Consider the following 20,048-nt stretch of genomic DNA (forward strand, 5'->3'; position numbering starts at 1 on the left):
ATGTGCAAACAGGAAAAGCGAAGGTCTTGTTATAGTAAATCACTTATACTAGTGTTCTCGGAAAGATGATGTCAACAGTCATAACAGTCATTTTTTTTTAACAGTTTGATCACTCTTTAACTGTTACGTGAGAGAGTAAAAAAGTCAGCTACACAATTAACAAAATAAAGACCATACACCTCCTAGATAACACTTATCAGAAGAATAATGCATGCTTTCAGAATGCTACACAATCCCTAAAATTCAAGTTCCGCCAAAATATAATACTAAAGGAACGTATTTCCTCATGCTGTAATCACAGAAAGAACAGAAACCCCGGAGACTAATCATATCTATCTCACAAGTGAAAAAAGCAATTTGGCAAAAGAAGCAAGAATCCATAGGCACTGGGAAGGTTCCCCTACAGGGTGCTGGGAATTCAGTTATCCGGCAAGTCATCCAGACCCTTCCATAAGCCTGGAGAAAGACCTCAGGGGTGTTTTAAAGGTATCTGACACCCTGCCTTCAGGACTTTGAACTGGGTTCACTGTTATTTTCTCTCCAGTGTTAACATCTATACCTGGTGTCACTCCAGCTCATTAAAAACATGAATCACACACCCCCAGACCCGTTCCCTGGAGCCCGAGTGCTGACCACTAGGGGAGCAGGGTGTTACCTGAAAGGCACCCCCCAAAAGGAAGGTAATCCTTGGGAAAAGTCTATCTATTTAGAACTGGCTACAAGTGTTGGCTGAACCTATGTTTTCTCCTCAGGACTGATATTTTTAAACTTTCAGCTACATCTAACATCATTTTAATTCTTCTGTTCCATTAAGAAGATTAATAAAAAATGCAAAGCATGTAACTTTTTGATTCAGAAGAGAATCTGTGTAGAGTAAAAAACGTAAGAGTTTCTTGTGTTAAATAAAACATATCACTTTAACACTATCTACCAAGTTAAGTATAAACATTTCAGGAAGTGAAACTATCAAAGCCTTTTTATGAGTAATTGTGACTTAATGATTTATATTCTCTGGCAATGATAACAAAGAGAGACAAAGCCTCTTTTCCCACGAAGAACCACTTACTGTCTGGTCTGAAATATCTGTGAGGGTGACATGGGTCCCCTTAACACTTGAGGTCAAGTGTCTCCTCTCCCTGCCCGTCACGACTGGTCAGCCCCAAACCTGTGAACGGTTCACTCCAAACCAAACTTCTGACTTCTGAGTTAGAAAAAAACCCAGGAAGTTACAAGCTTTCTCCTCTCCCCAAAGCAGTTGATCCTGCCTAAGAATCTCTGAAAATGAGACTACCAGATCAGAGTCATCTGATCGGGGCCATCAGCACTTTATCATCATTCTAAGTGTATGGTTATCCCCCTCTTCCTTATCTTTTAAAGGATGCAGCAAAGGGAGAAAATGAAGATGATTCAAACTGCATTGCAGGAGAGGCCAAAAAAGCAACCAAACCACACCTCACAGGAAATCTGATTTCTCAACATCTAATACCACCACCAGCAGGACGATCAAGAATGCATACTTTTCTCCACAGTGGCATCATCGGGGTGAGGGAAGAAACGCACACCCCACAGACTGTGGCAATGAGCTGGATTAGGCAAACTTCCAACCATGAGTCCCCGCACCTCCCACCCGCAAACAGCCTGTTTTCTGAGAAATGGCTTCATCTGTCAAGAAATGACTGGCTCTAGCTGTGGCCTGAGTTGACAACACAGATTAGCTTCCTCTTTCAATACTGTCACAATGAGCTTTTTTCCCCCATCCCACCCCCCCACCCCCCCAGTTTCACGTTTTTTCATTATTGTAAAGACATCTCCTTATGGAAAGTCTTCCAGGTCAAACAGGAAGGGCTCACATTTATGCCGAGGCAGAGATCAAGAACAATGAACAGAAACTGGGCAGAAGACTGACTATCAGCACAGCTTTAACAGACTTCCTGCTTCAGGCTCCATTCTCAATGGGGGACAGTAAGCGTTCAGCACTGATTTCCACACCATGTGGCGCTTCCCAGCCAAGAATGTAAGCATCTGACAGATGTGTCAACTCTCTTTAATTCTACAAGTAGATACTGGAGGCACAAATAACACGAATTTTCTCTCATAAATCAAGCAATGAGCCAAAAGCAAAGCTAGGGCTAAACCCCCGTCAGCATTGGCGTGGCCATGACAGTGGAGAAGAAACAAGCCATCGTGCAGAGGGTCAGCATCTCAGCTGTCTCCTCAGCAAAGTAAAACCATACGAGCTGAACGGTTCCTTTTCTGACGACATAACCAACCACAACGGCTGTGCAGGACTTTTCACTCCTGGGACGTGTCAGGTGCTCACTGATCTCCATCCTCACCCCTCATACCCTGAGTCGTGTTGTGCACGTTTTGCTGACACTCGGGCCAGTCAAGTCATCAGCCTCGATCACACCCTAGAGAAGCAGCAGCAGAGGCCCAGAGACGCCCCAGATCCTCCCCAGCATCGCCGCCCACCCTGCTCTTTGCCTCAGGGATGACTTCCGCCTCCATCTCTTCACACACACCTCACCTCTTGAAGGCCTGGCCCAGGACTTCCCTTCTCTGATGGAAGCCCCCCTCCTGCACATCCCGCCCACCAGACGATGTGCTCTTTAAACTGACCACCTTCCACATTTGGTCAACACATACATGCCAGGAGCCAGGCAACCAGGACAGAGAGATAAGACATTATTTGTTTCAAGCTTTTTAAAAGAAAAAAAATCCTATCGGGAAATAAGTCCTAGTGCCGTACCGTGCTGCGCTGAGTATGGTGGGAGCAGGCCAGGGTAAGAGGAGGGGAGGGGGCTTCCAGCAGGAGGAGCAGCAGGAAGAGGAGCACAGGGGCTGCTGAGAAGGACCAGGAGGAGGAGAGGCCCTGGCAACTCCGCACGAGCACCTGAGCTTCGAGGAAAGAACGAGCAGCGGACAGAGGATGGGCTGGAATGAGGAGGACGGCCTGACACTCAGGCAGTCCCATCCATCGGGGCCCGTGGCACAGCCGCATGGACCGGCCACCAACAATGCTGTGTGGAGCGCACAAGTGGGCTCAGCCTCCTCCAAACGAGGGGCCAGCTGCCTGCACATGTCCACCTCTCTGAATCCATCATGATTCCAAGTTCCTAAACTTGAAAGGACAGTGTTAACTGTCCTTAAATTCTGCCTCCACACATCCCCAAACTGAAAAGGGCACCTTGAACCCACCCCAGAGTCTCTGAGATGGAAAGACTGGGTGGTGTCCTTACAAAACGGGTAAAAGTCACCACTGTCGTTTGAACACGGACACATTTCCTCTTCGACAACATCTATAAAACAAGACATGGGACTTCCCTGGTGGCGCAGTCGTTAAGAATCTGCCTGCCAATGCAGGGGACACAGGTTCGAGCCCTGGTCCGGAAAGATCCCACATGCCGTGGAGCAACTAAGCCGGTGCACCACAACTACTGAGCCTGTGCACTAGAGCCCGCAAGCCACAACTACTGAGCCCGCGAGCCACAACCACTGAGCCCGTGCTCTAGAGCCCACGAGCCACAACTACTGAAGGCCGTGCACCTAGAGCCTGTGCTCTGCAATAAGAGAAGCCACCACAATGAGAAGCCCATGCACCACAATAAAGAGTAGCCCCTGCTCGCCGCCAACTAGAGAAAGCCCACTTGCAGCAATGAAGACCCAATGCAGCCAAAAATAAATAAATTAATTAATTAAAAAACAAGACACACCACGCTTTGGTCTCACACAATCAGTGAGCAGCTCACCACTTTCCTTGAAGCTCAGATCTCTCCTTCTAGGAGAAAGGAAGGGAGAGACGGTTGGGGGACGAATGGTATTTCCCTTTCATCCACAAACCCAGGCCCCTGGAACCCATCCACACTCCTGGGGAGCTTACCTTCTCGCAAGGGAGACAGCAATAAGCAAAATAATTAAGTATTTTTATCACGTTATACAGTAATAAACCCTATGGGAAAAAAGAGCAGAGTAAAGGGCAGCTGTGCTGGGAAGGGGGGCAGGTTGCAATTCTAAACAGGTGGTCAGGTTGGGCCTCACTGTGACAGTGACACTGAAGCAAAGACTTAGAGGAGGTCAGCCACATGAATATTTCGGTCAAGAGTGTGCCACGCACAGAGAAGAGTGAAGGCTTTGTGATGGGTAGGTGCCTCACGTCTGGGGATGGCGACTGCGGCACAAGCCCCGTGAACAAAGGAAAGAGAAGCGCCTGAAACTTAGGTTCAGAGTTGAGAGATCCTGTACTGATTCATTAGTCTAAACTCCTAAATCCAACTATCAGAGAATAGAGGCTTCTACTTCTGTTTTCTCGTAGCACCTACCAGCACGGTGTCATAACAATTTAGGCTAGCAAGTGGTCAAGAATTGTTTATACAATGAATTCCAGAAAATGTTCATATTCAAACTGTTAAGCTGTGGTAGAATTTTTTTAGAATGACATGTCACTATTAAAACACTCTAAACGTCAACAGGAGATGAAACTACAACTGACTTGAGGAGTAAAGTAATTCAGCAAAAAACAAGAGCTCAGAAAGCTTCAGGACTTTTTAGTAGAGGCAACTGGAATCATGTGGCCAGATGAGAGAGAACAGTGAGGGAGGCGAAGGGGCATGGGTGTGGCCCTGGGGTCTGCTCTGGCTCCATTGGTCCCCATGGCCGAAGAAGCCGCTGTGACCTGCACGGAGCAGGGCGGCCCCCGGAGGTGCGGGCCCAGGACCCGAAACCCAGCACTGGTCTCCTGGGCCTCTTTCTCATCCGTTAAGAGGAAACAGCCAGACTACACTCGTCCTTCACCACTATTTCTACTGACTGACCCTCATTTATACCCTAAACGTGTCAAGTACAGAACTCCTCAAAAAGTCCTATTTTATCTTAAAAATTTACAGAAACTTAAAAATTCTACTTTGCTATGTATCTGTATTTTAATATATCAACCACTCCTTCCCCCAATGCCCGTTTTGAGTACAATGGATGGTCCTGGAGGATGTGCCCGGCTTCCTCACTGACTTAAGGGCTCTCCCTGCAGCCCCGGCGCAGCTCCAACACCAGAGCTGTCCACATGACGCGGTGGCTACAGGTGGGGCCTGCCGTGACGAGGCTCCAGCCCGCTCAGCGCCCAGGCCTCAGCCATCGGCATGGCCAGGGACCCTGACAAGTTCACTGCATCCCACCCCCACCTTGCACAGTGCCCTACCCAGGACCCGATTCAGGAAGGCTGTGAAATCCAGAAACCTGGAAAAACACTGGAATAACCCTCAGACCTGATCCCCGTCTCTTCTTTTGCAGGCATCACTCGTGTGGAGCCGTTTTATCGCGTGTGCAAACTCATGCACCCACCACCACAAGCTCCTCTGTGCCCCCTTCAGAGTCTCTCTTCCCTGGCCCCGTCCTGACCCAGTGATCTGCCCTCTCCCGTAACGGCGGCACCATTCCCAGAACGCTGTATAAATGGAATCACGCAGGAGGTAACCTTGAGACTGGACTCTGCTCAGTGGGAGTCCTCTGGGGCCCACCCAAGCTGCTGCAGGGCACGGGGAGCTTCCCACGGCAGGAACAAAAGAATCACGGTGTGTTGACCACTTACCCACTGATGGACACTTGGGTCGTTTCCAATTTGGAGCTCTTACAAACAAAGCTGCTCTGAACACCCATGTTCACATTTCTGTGTGGACATAAGATCGCAATTCTCGGAGATAAATGTCCAGTAGTGCAGCGGCTGCATCATATAAGGTAATCAAGAAGCTGCCACACCATGTTCCAGAGCAGCCGCACCATCCACCGTCCTCTGTTCTCCCCGCTGCGTAGGAGATCCAGCTTCTCCATGTCCTTGGAGTCTGCAGCCCTGTCATTTCAACTCCTCTAGTATGTGTGTCACAATCACTCACCACCATGGTTTTAATTTGCTTTTCCCTAATGGTTAGTGAGGTTTTTCGTGTGCTTATGTGCCATCTACGTTCATCATCTTCTGCCCATTTCTGAACTGGACTGTTTGGGGTTTTTACTGCTGTATTTTCAAAGTTCTGTATATATTCTAGATATGAGTTCTTTGTGGTTTATAAATATTTTCTCCCACTCTGTCCTCGTCTCTCCATCCTACTAACGGGGTCTTTCACAAAGCAAAAGTTTTAAATTTTGGTTTAGTCCAATTTGTTGATATTTTTTCTTTTATGGATTGTGCTTTTGATATCATGTTAAGAACTCTTCACCAAAAACTAAAAACGGAGATAGAACCAAAGGTCAAAATCCTAACAGTTAATGAGAAAACTTTTAAGTAAAAGAGCTGTCTACACAATGGATTTTGAGAATAAGTGCATTTAGTCTTTATTTTTTAATGACTTTTTAAAAATTAATTAATTAATTAATCAGTTTATTTATTTACGGCTGCGTTGGGTCTTCATTGCTATGCGAGGACCTTCTCTAGTTGTGGTGAGCGGAGGCTATTCTTCCTTGCAATGCATGGGCTTCTCATTGCAGTGGCTTCTCTTGTTGCGGAGCATGGGCTCTAGGCACACGGGCTCCAGGAGTTGTGGCACTCAGGCTCCAGTAGTCGTGGCACACGGGCTCAGTAGCTGTGGCGCATGAACTCAGCTGCTCTGTGGCATGTGGGATCTTCCTGAACCAGGGCTCGAACCCATGTCCCCTGCACTGGCAGGCACCAGGGAAGTCCCACTCTTTATTTTTAAACTTTAGATGTGATGAGGAAGAATGTTAGCAAATATTTACAGAACAGTTACCATAACATTTAAGTTATATCTATACTTATTCTGATTACTATTATACAATAGTTTTTATCTAAGTGTGCTTAGCAAGAAAGATGACAAACACATTCTTGTCATGTATAAAAATCTGTTTTCATAAATTGAAAGTCTATTGTCTTGTAATTCTGAGACTATCAAAATGTTTATTAATTATTTGTCTGTGAATTTTCTGGATTATCTATGAAGAAAAAAACCATATAATTCATAACTGTAGTGGTTTTGAAACTTGCCCACAGTTCTTTGTGACAACTCTCCCCTCTTGAACCCGGATGACGTGGTACCTCGCCCTAATGAACAGAATGTGGTGCAGGTGATGTGTGACTTCAAAGGAGAGGTGACACAGGCAGTGCAGCTCCGGGCTAGACTCCAAGGATGCTCACTCCTGCAACTCAGGGGCTACCGGTGAGGAAGTCCAGGTCACATGGAGATGCCATGTGCAGGTGTTGCAGCTGACGGTTTACCACTGGGTGAGGGTCCAGGCAACCCAGCCCGGCCACCACCTGAGCTATGCTGCCTGGGAGACGGTGAGCAAGACCCGCCTGCATCCAGTCAGCCTCCCGATTCCAGACGTGGCGAGTGACTGTTAGGGTCTGAGGGGGTTAGTTAGACAGCAGCAGTTTCCAATCCTTATGCCTTCGTTTCTTATTCTTCTCTTACTGTAGTGTCTGGGACCCAAAGTACAATGTCAAGTGGAAGTGGTACTTGTGGGCACCCTTGCCTTCTCCTCGAGTTTTAAGAATGTTTGTAACACATTATCATTAAGAGTGATGTGACTGTAGGTGTCCTCTCATGTTAGTTACAGAAGTTTCCTTCTGTTTCTAGTTTGATACGTTATTTGTTTTTAATCAGGAGCAAGAACTGACTTTAAATAATCTTTTTGCATCTATCGAGATATTCATAAGGCTTTTTCTCCTTTGCCTTGTTACTAAGGTTAATTACATTTATAAGACTGTCTAATTCTAAGCCACCCTTACATTGCTAAAATAAACTTAATACAGACACTACTGTATTCAGTTTTCTAACCTTTCTTTAGGATTTTTACATCTACATTCATGACGTAGATACGCCTGTAACTTTTATTCCTCTCACTAAACTTTTCTGGTTTGGACATCCAAATTATCTAATGGCCTCACAAAAGGAATTGAGGAGTATTCTCTTTTTCTGTTCTCGGGAAGAGTTTTTATTATTATTAAGACACGCCTGTTGGGACTTCCCTGATGGTGCAGTGGTTAAGAATCCGCCTGCCAGTGCAGGGGACACGGGTTCGAGCCCTGGTCCAGGAAGATCCCACACACTGCGGAGCAACTAAGCCCGTGGACCACAACTACTGAAGCCTGCGTGCCTAAGAGCCTGTGCTCTGCAACAAGAGAAGCCACTGCAATGAGAAGCCCGCGCACCGCAATGGAGAGCAGCCCCCGCTTGCCGCAACGCAACTTACAGAAAGTGCCGCGCAGCAACAAAGACCCAACGCAGTCAAAAATAAATAAAATAAATAAATAAATTTATTTTAAAAAGACACACCTGTTAAAGTATCTAGTCCCAGTGTTTTCTTAGTGGAAACATTTTTTTAATTAATTTAATTTATTTAGCTGTCACAGGTCTACTTAGACTCTACTTCTCCTTTAATCTGTGTTGGTAAATTCTATTTTTCCAAGAGTCTGTTCCATTTCTTCTAACTGATCACATTTATTGCCATAATTGTTTGCAGTACTCTAGCTTTTTAATTCCTTTTACATCTGTATTGATGTTTCCCTTTTTTCTCCTAATGCTGTTTATATGCACCTGTCTCTGTCTTTCTGGGGTTTCTGTTTTGTTTTTAAATATTTACTGTATGTATGTATGTATGTATGTGTTTGTTTATTTATTTATTTAGCTGCGCTGGGTCTTAGTTGTGGCATGCAGGATCTTTGTTGTGGAATGTGGGATTTTTTTAGTTGAGGCATGTGGAATCTTTTTAGTTGAGGCATGCGGGATCTAGTTCTCTGACCAGGGATTGAACCCGGGCCACCTGCATTGGGAGCATGGAGTCTTAGCCACTGGACCACCAGGGAAGTCCCTGTCTCTCTGGTTTCTATGTTTGTTTTATTTTTCTTGCCCAATCATGCCAGTTTATTAGTCTTATCAAGGAACTAATAATTTGGTTTTGTTTGGCCCTTTGATTTCTATTCTTCTTTTATTTTTGTATTATTTCCTTTCTGTTTTTTTTGGGGGGAGGCGGTTTTATTCTGTTACTTTTACTCTAAATTGGGTTAGACACTTAGCACTTTAATTTTCAGCCTTTTGTTTTAATACAAACATTTAAGACAGCATATTTTTTTGCAGTACTCTTTTTGCTGCTTTATGCAAGTTCTGGTAAGTAGAATTTTACCTATTGTTCACTTTTAAGTTTCTATTATGATTTCTTCTTAACCCATGAATCATTTAGAAATCTTTAAATCTCCAAATTTATAGGAATTTTTATCTTTTTATTAATAATCTATAATTTAATTGCATTACGGTCAAAGAACATGGCCTGTAAGACAGTAATTCTTAAACTGTTTTAAGAGTTACTTCCACAGCCTAGTCAATTACAAATATTCCATGTAAGTCCTAGAAGAATGTGAATTCTCTAATTGTTGGAGAATAGGTTCTATATATAACGTCTTATATATTTTTCTTATTAAATAAAGCTTAACTGTGTGGTCCAAATCTTCTACTTCTTTACTAATATTTTGCCTTAAGAAGTCTGTGAACGGGCTTCCCTGGTGGCCCAGTGGTTAAGAAACCGCCTGCCAATGTAGGGGACTCAGGTTCAAGCCCTGGTCCAGGAAGATCCCACATGCCGCGGAGAAACTAAGCCCGTGCGCCCCAACTACTGAACCTGCGCTCTAGAGTCCGCGAGTCACAACTACTGAGCCCACGCACCACAACTACTGAAGCCTGCGCGCCTAGAGCCTGTGCTCCGCAACAAGAGAAGCCACCACATTAAGAAGCCTGCACACTGCAACGAAGAGCAGCCCCCGCTCGCCGCATCTAGAGAAAGCCCACGCACAGCAACGAAGACACAACACAGCCAAAAATAAAAATAAATTAACCAAATAAATGAAAAAAAGTCTGTGAATATAGAATTGTCAATTTATTTCTGTAATTCTATTCATTTTTGCCTTATATACCTTGAGACTATTTTATTAGGTGAATACAAATGTCACAGCTGATACTGCCATGTGTATTCAGAGTAGCTCTGCCATTTGCTGAAATCTTTTTTTAGGAGGTGGGGAGCACAGAAAGCCTGGATGTCTTCCTTACTTCCTCCCCACCTAGCAATTTATTTAAAAAGTGTGTTTATTGAGAATCTTCTTGTTTTGTGGCAGTAAGAAACTATGGACTATCTAACCTGCCACATTACTGGAATCAGAAGTCCATGTGTTACTTTAAACACTGATGGATGAACCTTGAGGGCATTATGCTATGTGAAAGAAGCCAATCACAAAAGAAACACTATATGATTCCATTTCTATGAGGCACCCGAAGTGATCAGACTCTGAGAAAGAGAAAGTAGAATGGTGACTGCCAGGGGCTAGGGGAGGGGGTAGGGTTTCAGTCACACAAGATGACAAGAGCTGTCATACAACAATTGTGCATACAGCCAACAACACCGTGATGGACACCTAAAAACTGTTAAAAGGGTAAATTTATGGTATGTGTTTTTACCACAAAAACAAAACAAAAAACTACTCTTTCACCTCCTTTTAGATCAAATAGTAAACTGGGATTTCTACGTGCAAAGCAAATATAGTAAGGAATATTTCAAACTCTGGCAGCTGTCTCTAACAGTACAAATACAATTCTCCAAGTGATGACTACAACCTTTCTTTTCTCAACCAACCACCTTCTGGCCAATCTCTTCTACAATTACCTCATGGTTAAGTGAGACAAATAAGGCATCTTTTCAGTCATGGCAATTATACAAAGACCGTAGACTTCTTAAAATTCTTTCTATTTCAAAATACCCCTCTTTGGGACCTGCCTGGCTATCCAGAGAGTTAAGACTCTTGAGCTCCCAATGCAGGGGGCCTGGGTTCAATCCCTGGTCAGGGAACTAGATCCTGCATGCATGCCACAGCTAAGAAGCCCACACACCACAACGAAGAGCCTGTGAGCGGCAACTAAGACCCGGCACAGCCTAAATAAATAAATAAATAAATATTAGAGGAAAAAAAACACCCCACAAAATACCCCTCTTTGAATATGTACCTCATATTCATACCTTCAAATGTAGTTTCAAGCTGGGCATATAAGAATCACATAAGGAGTTTGTTTAAAAATACATTTCCAGACTTGATGAATCAAAATCTAGAAAGATCTGTGATTCTAAATTAAAAACAAACAAACGAAAAACAATTCCTTTTGATTGCTTGCAAACATGTCATTGTCTGCTTTGCACTCAGTATTATCTATGTTTATTTCCTGTATGGATGTTTAGAAATTCTTTATATGAAAAATAACTGCTGGTTTAAAAGACTATTTTAATAAAGTAAAAAAAAAAAAAAATTATCTTAAAAGCCGCCCCTAACTCCTTAAGCAGAGCTGAGTGCCTCTTCTCGGCTCCACCAGCACTGTGCCATCTCCTGACACACAAAGCACAGCAGGCACGTACACACACACACACCCCGCCCCACACTGCACGTATGTTGTTGGCAGGCAGGGCGTGTGGACTCACGGTCCTCTCAGGCACAGCACAATGGCGGACATGCAGCTGGTTTTCAATACACGTTTTCTGAACCAAGCCAACAACTGTACAGGACTCTGTATGGAAATGATCTAACAACTCTCAATCAAGAAAGGTATACCAGCATCACCTCAGGAACTTTGAAAAAATACCTATTCCCAGGTTCACTTGGATTTAGTGGAAGTCACCAGCTCCATGACCTCCTCTCCTGTATGAGGATAACACCCCGGGAAGTGGTTGTTTAGATGGTATTTGGGGGAAGAGGACTTTGAGTGAAGTCGGTCAAAGAGAGAGGAAGCCTGTTCCAAACGGGAATGACATTCGAAAACTGTTAAAAACAGGGCATGTTGGTGCCAAGTGAGTCACCAAAACAAACAATTTGTAGGAAAATGGCTACAAAAGGCCTTGTGTGGTAACGCTAAAGCACTTTAACTTTTCATAAAACTGAGGAGCACGACTGAAGACAGGAGTGGAGGACAGACTTGCATCACACACAGATTGCTCTGGATACCGTGTGGGGTTCGGACTGAGGTGGGAACAGAATAGAGACCAGTTAAGAGGCTGCTGTAATAACCCAGGCCTGAACCAAGCCACTATGAACAGAGAACAGATTTGAAATATACTGTGGAAATGGAATTATAATTACTTAGTCACCAACCAGATGTGGGAGCTGAATGAGGGAAGAGAGGTCTGAGTTTCTAGCTGCAGCAAGTGTGCGGCTAGTGGTAGCCCTTATGAACATGGGGATAAAGCAGAAAGAACAGATTAGGGCTGGGACTGAGGGACTGTGGGGAAGGAATTCTGAGCCTGAGGTGGCTACAGCACATCAAGACAGAGAAGTGCGTAAGTGGGTCTGTAGCCGAGAATAGAGACATAGGCTGCAGATGAGATCTGGGGTCAGAAGCAGAGAGATGGCAACTGAACTCACAGAAAATGAGGCCATTCACACAAGTAGAAGAGCGGGAGACATAGGCAGAGACAGAGCCCTGAAGACAAAGACAACTGAGGAAGAGAAGTTCTGAAAAGGCGTGATCAGCCAGAGAAGTAACAGCAAAATCAAGAAAAATATGGACTTAGGGAAGGAAGGCACGGTTGACAATGTCGGAAGTCACAGAGGGCTAAGAAAAAACACCGATGGAAAGTCCCTCATTGCATTAGAAAACTAGAAAGCGCACAGTACTTTAGAATAAAAGTTTCAGTGGGGAGGCTGGGGTAGAACCACGGCTGAAGAACGCGTGGGTGATGAGAGTGGAGAGAGACAGGGTGGTGCACGCTTCTAAGATTCTGTGTGTGTGTGTGTGTGCGCGTGCACATGCCTGTGTCTGTGTAGGTGACAAAGCAATAGCTGGAGTGCGATATGGGTGTTGGGGTCGGAAGAGATTGGAGCACATCTGAATAATAAGGGAAGAGAGTTATTAGAAAGAGGTTGAAGCTATGAAGAAGAGAGGTGATAGTGGAGCGTGAGGTCCATGAGGAAGCACCTGGCATCGAACACAAATGCAGCACACCAGCAGCCCTAAAGAGGATGCCTACGCTCACCCACTGAAACCAAACATGCAAATCCTCTGAGCAGTAAGGCAGCCTAATTCAATATCTGAAGGTGGGATCGATCAGAACAAAAATAAAATCACTTGATGAACACATTTTTAAAGCCCTGGTGTTATAACTGTTCACAAAACCCTGTGTGTGTGTGTGTGTGCGCGCGCGCGCGCATGCACATACATGCACACGCACAGCAGAATCTAAGTCCAACCACAGGGAACTGTTACATAAAGATTGACCTGCCCAAAGCCACTGTGGAAGCCACTAAAAGACTGTTCAGGACAGGAAACGTCTACGACATGCAACCACACGGGAGAAAAGCTGCAGGTCAGTGCGTGCAGGATTCCAGCTGAATTTAAAAGAATGTACATACACATTTACACAGACAAATACCAAAAGAATATAAACCCAATAGTATTTGCTTGTTTTTAAATGATGAGAGAGTTTTTTCTTTACACATTTCTATGTTTTAAAACTTTTAAAACTTTTCAAGTAGTAGTGAATACACACTACTTTTGTAATTCGGGGGAAAAGAATTACACCAATAAATATTTTAAGTAATACTTATAAAAGCTATGGAATAATATGAAAAGAAGTAGATATATATGACTACACATATATGATTACAATTATTTTGAAAAGAGAAAAATCATGTGTAAGAAAAAAGGCTGGTAAGAAATACATCAATTAATGTGTTGGAGGAGGAAATAATTATGGGCAATTTTCCTTCCTTCTACTATTTTATGCCTTGAAAATTTTCTTTAAAGAACATACATTACATTAGTATGAAAAAAAAATCACCATACTTACCAACCCCGACCCCAACCTTTTCCACCATGTCCCGCCTCCTACGACACACACACCCACACCCCCCGCAAGTACTTACATGGGCTTACATCTCTGTATCTGTTTCGATTTCTGTTTTCTGGAAACTTGGCCACTCTATGAGGATAGTCATGGGACTCACTGCGAATTTCCTTAAAATAACAAAAATATATTTTAATATTTCTCTTAAATTTTATATAGCAAAACAGATACTTTCCCAGCCAGTATAAAATAACTTTCGGGCTTCCCTGGTGGCGCAGTGGTTGAGAGTCCACCTGCTGATGCAGGGGACACAGGTTCGTGCCCTGGTCCGGGAGGATCCCGCATGCCACGGAGTTGCTGGGGCTGTGAGCCATGGCCACCGAGCCTGCGCATCCGGAGCCTGTGCTCCGCAGCGGAGAGGCCACAGCAGTGAGAGGCCCGGTACCGCAAAAATAAATAAATAAATAAATAAATAAATAAATAACTTTCACTGAGCACTTAGTATAGGTCAAGTACTATGCAAAGCACATCATCGACGTGACCTCATTCAATTCTCATAACACCAGTGGGAAAGATTATCTTCCCCATTTTGTATGTCAGGGGTGACAGGCTTTCAGGAGTTAAATGATCTACCAAAGGTCCCACAGCTAGTGAGTGTGAGACCCCAGGACTGAACCAAGGTCCTTCAAGCAGAAGGCTCTGCTCTCATACACGTTCACTGCCCTGCCATGTTCAACACCTACAGCAACGTTAACAGTTCATGTGACAACTGATGCAAAGGAGGAAGCTAAGGTTACCACATCATACTCAAATTTCCAACTAAACTCTCTGAATATTATCTACCTATACTTCAGAGCTTCTATCTTAAAATTTTAATCTATTTCTTTATCTTCATGCCATATAACTGTTACTTTATTCTGAGCCCCGGTATTCTCAAATTTTATTTCTAGAGCTACAAATGCTCATTTTAGGACCCTTATGGTTCTTGGTATTCCACTACAGAAGAACTTCTGTGCCAGTATGCCTGCACTAGGCACTCAGCTACTTGCTGTATCCATCATGACCAGCTTTTTCTCCCAAATGGAACATTATTCTAAGAATTCAGATAAAAACAGAAACAGGGGCTTCCCTGGTGGCGCAGTGGTTGAGAGTCTGCCTGCCGATGCAGGGGACACAGGTTCGTGCCCCGGTCCGGGAGGATCCCACATGTGGAGCGGCTGGGCTGCTGAGCCTGCGCGTCCGGAGCCTGTGCTCCACAATGGGAGAGGCCACAACAGTGAGAGGCCCGCATAACGCAAAAACAAAAACAAAAACATAAACATACCAAAAAAAACCCCAAATAGTATGCATTAACAGCAAAAATTAATTTGGGCTTTTGCTCACACTACCATGTCTGGAGAAACAGTATTTTAAAAGTTAGGCACCAAGACTTCCCTGGTGGTGCAGTGGTTAAGAATCCGTCTGCCAATGCAGGGGACACAGGTTCAAGCCCTGGGTCCAGGAAGATCCCACATGCCGCAGAGCAATGAAACCTGTGTGCCACAACTACTGAGCCTGCGCTCTAGAGCCCGTGAGCCACAACTACTGAGCCCACGTGCTACAACTACTGAAGCCTGCGTGCCTAGAGCCCGTGCTCCGCAACAGGAGAAGCCACCGCAATGAGAAGCCCGCGCACTGCAATGAAGAGTAGCCCCTGCTCGCTGCAACTAGAGAAAGCCCGTGCACAGCAACAAAGAGCCAACTCAGCCCAAAATAAAATAAAATAAATAAATAAACCCATTAAAAAAAAAGTTAGGCACCAGGTAATTTTATAAATTAAGCATAAATAAGTTATTCAGGTAATTTTCCTACAGTCCTGCCTGCCACCACCCAACAGCCCTAGGACAGGTAACTTTCTAGCTCATATTTTTACCCAATGGGCCTTCCAATACCCAAGAGTAGGGAACAGAGACCACCTCTCGGCGCAAGAAATCACAGCCTCTTTGTGCAAAGAGCATGGGGGTTCAACATATGTTGGTGCAGTCCTTTTGGAAAATGCAATCTGCCACACACACAGGAACAGAAACACACACATACACATGTTACAATTGTTGCTACTGACTTTTTAATGCTACTCTCACACCCAGCAATCTTGCTAAGCTCTCTAACATTTGGTAGCTGGTTCTGAATCTCTCGATACCAGCAAACAGTGATAATTCTGTCTCCCTTATACTTCGTATTTCTCATTCATACCTCTTATTTCTTTTTCTTATCTAATTGCATTGGCTAGGACCTCTTATTCAATGTCAAATAGAAATATTTTTTCCCTGATTTTGAAAGAACTGCTTCTAAGGTTTAACCACTAAGTGTAATATTTGCTTTAGGTTTCTGGTGGATACCCTTTTCAGGTTAAGAAGGTTCCCCTCAGTAACTTCTAGTTTACTAAATGTTTCTTTCATGAATGGGTGTTGAATTTTACTCAATGTTTACCCTGCATTCATGGATATTTAACTTTTCTCCTTTAATCTGGTAATGTATTGAATTACAGTAATAGATTTTCATTTAGATATGCATTTAAGGTTCCTCCATGTCTTTTCACGGCTTGATAGCTCATTTCTTTTTAGTGCTGAATGATATTCTATTGTTTGGGTGTACCACCATTATTTTAAGATGTATGTATCTACATTTTTAAGTTGAATTGACCTCTAATTTTCTTGTCCCATGCAATTTATTCAGTTTTAGTATCAAAGCTCTACTAGCCTCATACAATAAGTTGGACAGAAATATTACCTTTTAGCTTCAAATACTTTTCCATGAAAGCATATCATAACAAATTACTGTGACTGGATGAAAAAATAAATAAAGCTTCATTTCCACTGATTAATTATAGAAGTTTTTAAGTGTCCAATAATAAGTTTTATAGGTAAAGTTAAACACATTCAGGTCTTGGCTTTTATCTGTATAATCTCAAACACTTCAGAGTCGAAACACTACAGAGTTCAAGTAATTTTATATTCCAAGTTAATAATTGATATAAAAGAAAAACATTAATTTAAAACAATACTAAAACATGCATGTTGAGAGATCTTCTGCATCAAATGCAGAGAAAATAATTGACAAGAATAAGAAATTCTAAGAACATCAGGCAGGTGAGGAGAGTGAAGAAGTGCTCCAACACTTTGCTGCAGAGCGCATACTGCTGTAATGTTTCTGTGAGAACAATTTGATAAGGTTATAAGTTTGAGCCACCAATTTTGCCTCCAGGAATTTATATCGCATACAGCCATATACCTGTGTGTACCAGGATGTTCACTGTACGTAACAGTGGAAAACTGGCAGCAACCTCAGTGCCCTGCAGGAGTAAAGCAGAGGTGAGGGGAAGCTAGGGGGACAGGAGGGAACCAGGAAAGGGACACAAGTGCTGCAAACACTTGTGTGGGCTGGTCTCAAGGACACACTGTGAAAAAGGTATGAAAGACGTTGAGTAGCTCCCAACTCCATCCACTCAAACATAACTATGCCTGAGAACACAATGAATAATTCTAGAAGGAGTCAAAATACTAGTAACTTGTGGGGCAGAAGACTGGGGGACTGAACATCTAGGGGAGGGTAGAAATTTATATAACTAAAAATTTGCTTTAATTATAAAATATTTCAAACAAAAAAATATAGATAATAGGACACCCCATGTTCCCACCAGTGAGATTAAACATGTTACCACTTTTGCCATATTTGTTTCAAATTTCTTCTCTTAGAAAAGGTATAAAGTACATCAGACACAGCTTTTCTCTACCCTGCTCCTCTCTGCTTTCCAAAGTAACCTTCTGTCATTCTAACTGCTTTTTATTGGAAACCTTTTGTGCCATTTAAATTTTAAACCATACATTCACATATTCTTTAGTTTATATACTACTTAAAAATAAACTAGCTAAAATAGTAATAAATACTAGTGTAATATCAGTCTTAATGCTAATAAGTAGTTTTAAAATCACATCAAAAAGTTGTTGCAACACACAGATTGTGAGAAAACAGTTGCAAATCATATATCTGATAAGGGATTAATATCCAGAATATACTTTTTTTTAAAAACTCCTACAACTAAAATATAAAACAATTTTTAAAAGGGCATTAAACAAGCCCTTCTTCAGTACTCCTGTTATGCTTATACACCCATTTTCCACAGTTAAGTCCAACTGTTGGTTGCTGTTTCCAATTTTTAGCCTAAAAAACATTTTTTTAAATGTACAATATAACTAATCATTACTGATATTGCAGAAAAAGAATAGGGCAGGGCCCCAAGTATTGGGGTAGGGAAAAGATCTTAATTTACAACACCATAAAACAGATACATTTTCTCAGTTACTTTTTTTTTTAAAAGAGAGAATTCTTACAGAGTTCATTTTCTCAAATTTCTAATGTTATCATTATTATTTGTTCTCCTTTACCTTTCTTTAATTTCAGTGCAATTAGGAAGAACCCCAGTACTTTAGAAAGTGGCTCCAGAGCTACGTACTAGTTGCCTATTCCAACATCGATTCTTTCTTACTAAAGGTTTCTGAATGTATTTTCTGACTTACAAAGAGCCCAACTAAGAGCCTGTATTTCCCAGCCTCTTGTACAACTAAGAACAGTCATGGGACACAGTTCTGGCCAATCAATGGGAATAAGCAGAAATCACTAGGTTGGGATGCAGGAGAGCTTTGATCAAAAGGGCTGGCTCAGTTGAATACAGGCTCTGATGTGGGGGGCGAGGGGTGGGAAAGGGCAGGAGCTGTCTGGTGACCCCAATGTAAAAGCACATCCTGAGGAAGGCCAAGCAGAAATAGAGTAGACTGGGTCATCTATGACTTGATGGAGCCACAGTAACAGCTCTGGACTCCTATCTCCAGAATTCTCATCACATGAGAAATGGAAGTCCCTATTTGTTGTTGCCTGATTTTCTTTCCAAGCAGCTAAATGCAGGTCTCTAATACACACAGTAGAGCCAAATCTCAACAATAACTAGATCTGACACTGATGAGGCATTTTCAGGACCACCCAAGACACAAAAATAAACAATTTTATAAGCACTTTATGTGAGCAATAAAATACAAGGTGTTTCTCAAAATGGGGATGGGAAAGGCAAGCGTTGAACTATTCCCTAGGTCTATCATATTCGGCAAAGTAAGGCTCTACTGATGTTCTGATGCTGAAATGTTCCCCTCCTATAGCAGAGAGAACCCATAAACACTGGCCCTAAATACACAAAGGATGTCTCTGTTAGCAGTAAAACCTGTCAACCTCAGCAATGCTGACATTTGGGCTAGATAACTAACATTGTTGCGGGCCCTCTTGTGCCTGGCAGGATGTTTAAGAGCAGCGCCAGGTCTCTACTTGTTAGATTGGCAGTAGCACCCCCTCTCCCAGATGTCACCACCAAAATTCTCTTCTGGCATGTCCCCGGACAGCAAAATCTACCACCAATACACCCCACCAACACCCAGCTGAGAACCACTGTTCTAATCTAGTGCCCACTCCCACCTTTAATTAAAGCTAAATTTAAATGGGGAAGATCTTTGTTTTAAAAAATAATTTAACCAAAATAAAAATTTTAATCCTATTGATTTTTATATGATTTTTGCTCAAAAAAGCTAGGAATAATTGACTCACTAGTTATTTCTTTCTTAGTGGCAATGATCCAAAATGTAGCTAACTCATGCACAAGTGTCTTTCATGGAGTTATTTATGACACTGAAAGGCTAGAAATAACCTAAATGTTCAATGTCAGGGAAAAGACTGGTTGTACAAATCATGGTGCATCCAAATGAATACTGTACAGTCATTTAAATGAAAGGCACTCATGCCAGTGGTCGCATAAACTCATACAGTCTCCTGGAATGGTAATATATGACATAAACAAAGGCATTAACAAACCAATAAATGGAACTGAGCTGCTATTTGGGAGAATAATTCATTCAGCTCCTCAGCTGTATTTGAAATTTACATACATGTGTGAGGTGACTATATTATGATTGCCCAACACCTTCTTTTCCTAAGGATCTGGAAAGGAACTCATGCAAATCTGACTTGTTCTTCCCTAAAGATAACTTCTCTTGCTTTTTCTTTACCCTGAATACTTAGAAAACTCATCAGAACGCATCCTGGTTTTTATGCTTTTCAAATATATTCCTGGTGGAGACTCTGACCTTGAGACTCAAGGTGTTCCTCAGCTCAGAGATGTTCTTCCACTATTACTTCAGTTATTGCTTCATCTGCCT

General features: G+C 42.8%; 1 protein-coding gene across 4 annotated transcripts in view; it reads right to left on the reverse strand.

The window, feature by feature from the left end:
• The window catches only part of PTPN2 (protein tyrosine phosphatase non-receptor type 2), a 76,291-nt gene that overhangs the window by 36,787 nt on the left and 19,456 nt on the right, over positions 1-20,048 (reverse strand). For all 4 annotated transcript variants that reach the window (XM_030836527.2, XM_030836528.2, XM_030836525.2 and 1 more), the window contains exon 2: positions 13,892-13,982. In XM_030836527.2, the coding sequence (XP_030692387.1) occupies positions 13,892-13,982 (91 nt within the window). The remainder of the gene's footprint in view (positions 1-13,891; positions 13,983-20,048) is intronic.

This window comes from Globicephala melas, chromosome 13 (assembly GCF_963455315.2).
Source record: "Globicephala melas chromosome 13, mGloMel1.2, whole genome shotgun sequence".
NCBI classification, from domain to species: Eukaryota; Metazoa; Chordata; class Mammalia; order Artiodactyla; family Delphinidae; genus Globicephala; species Globicephala melas.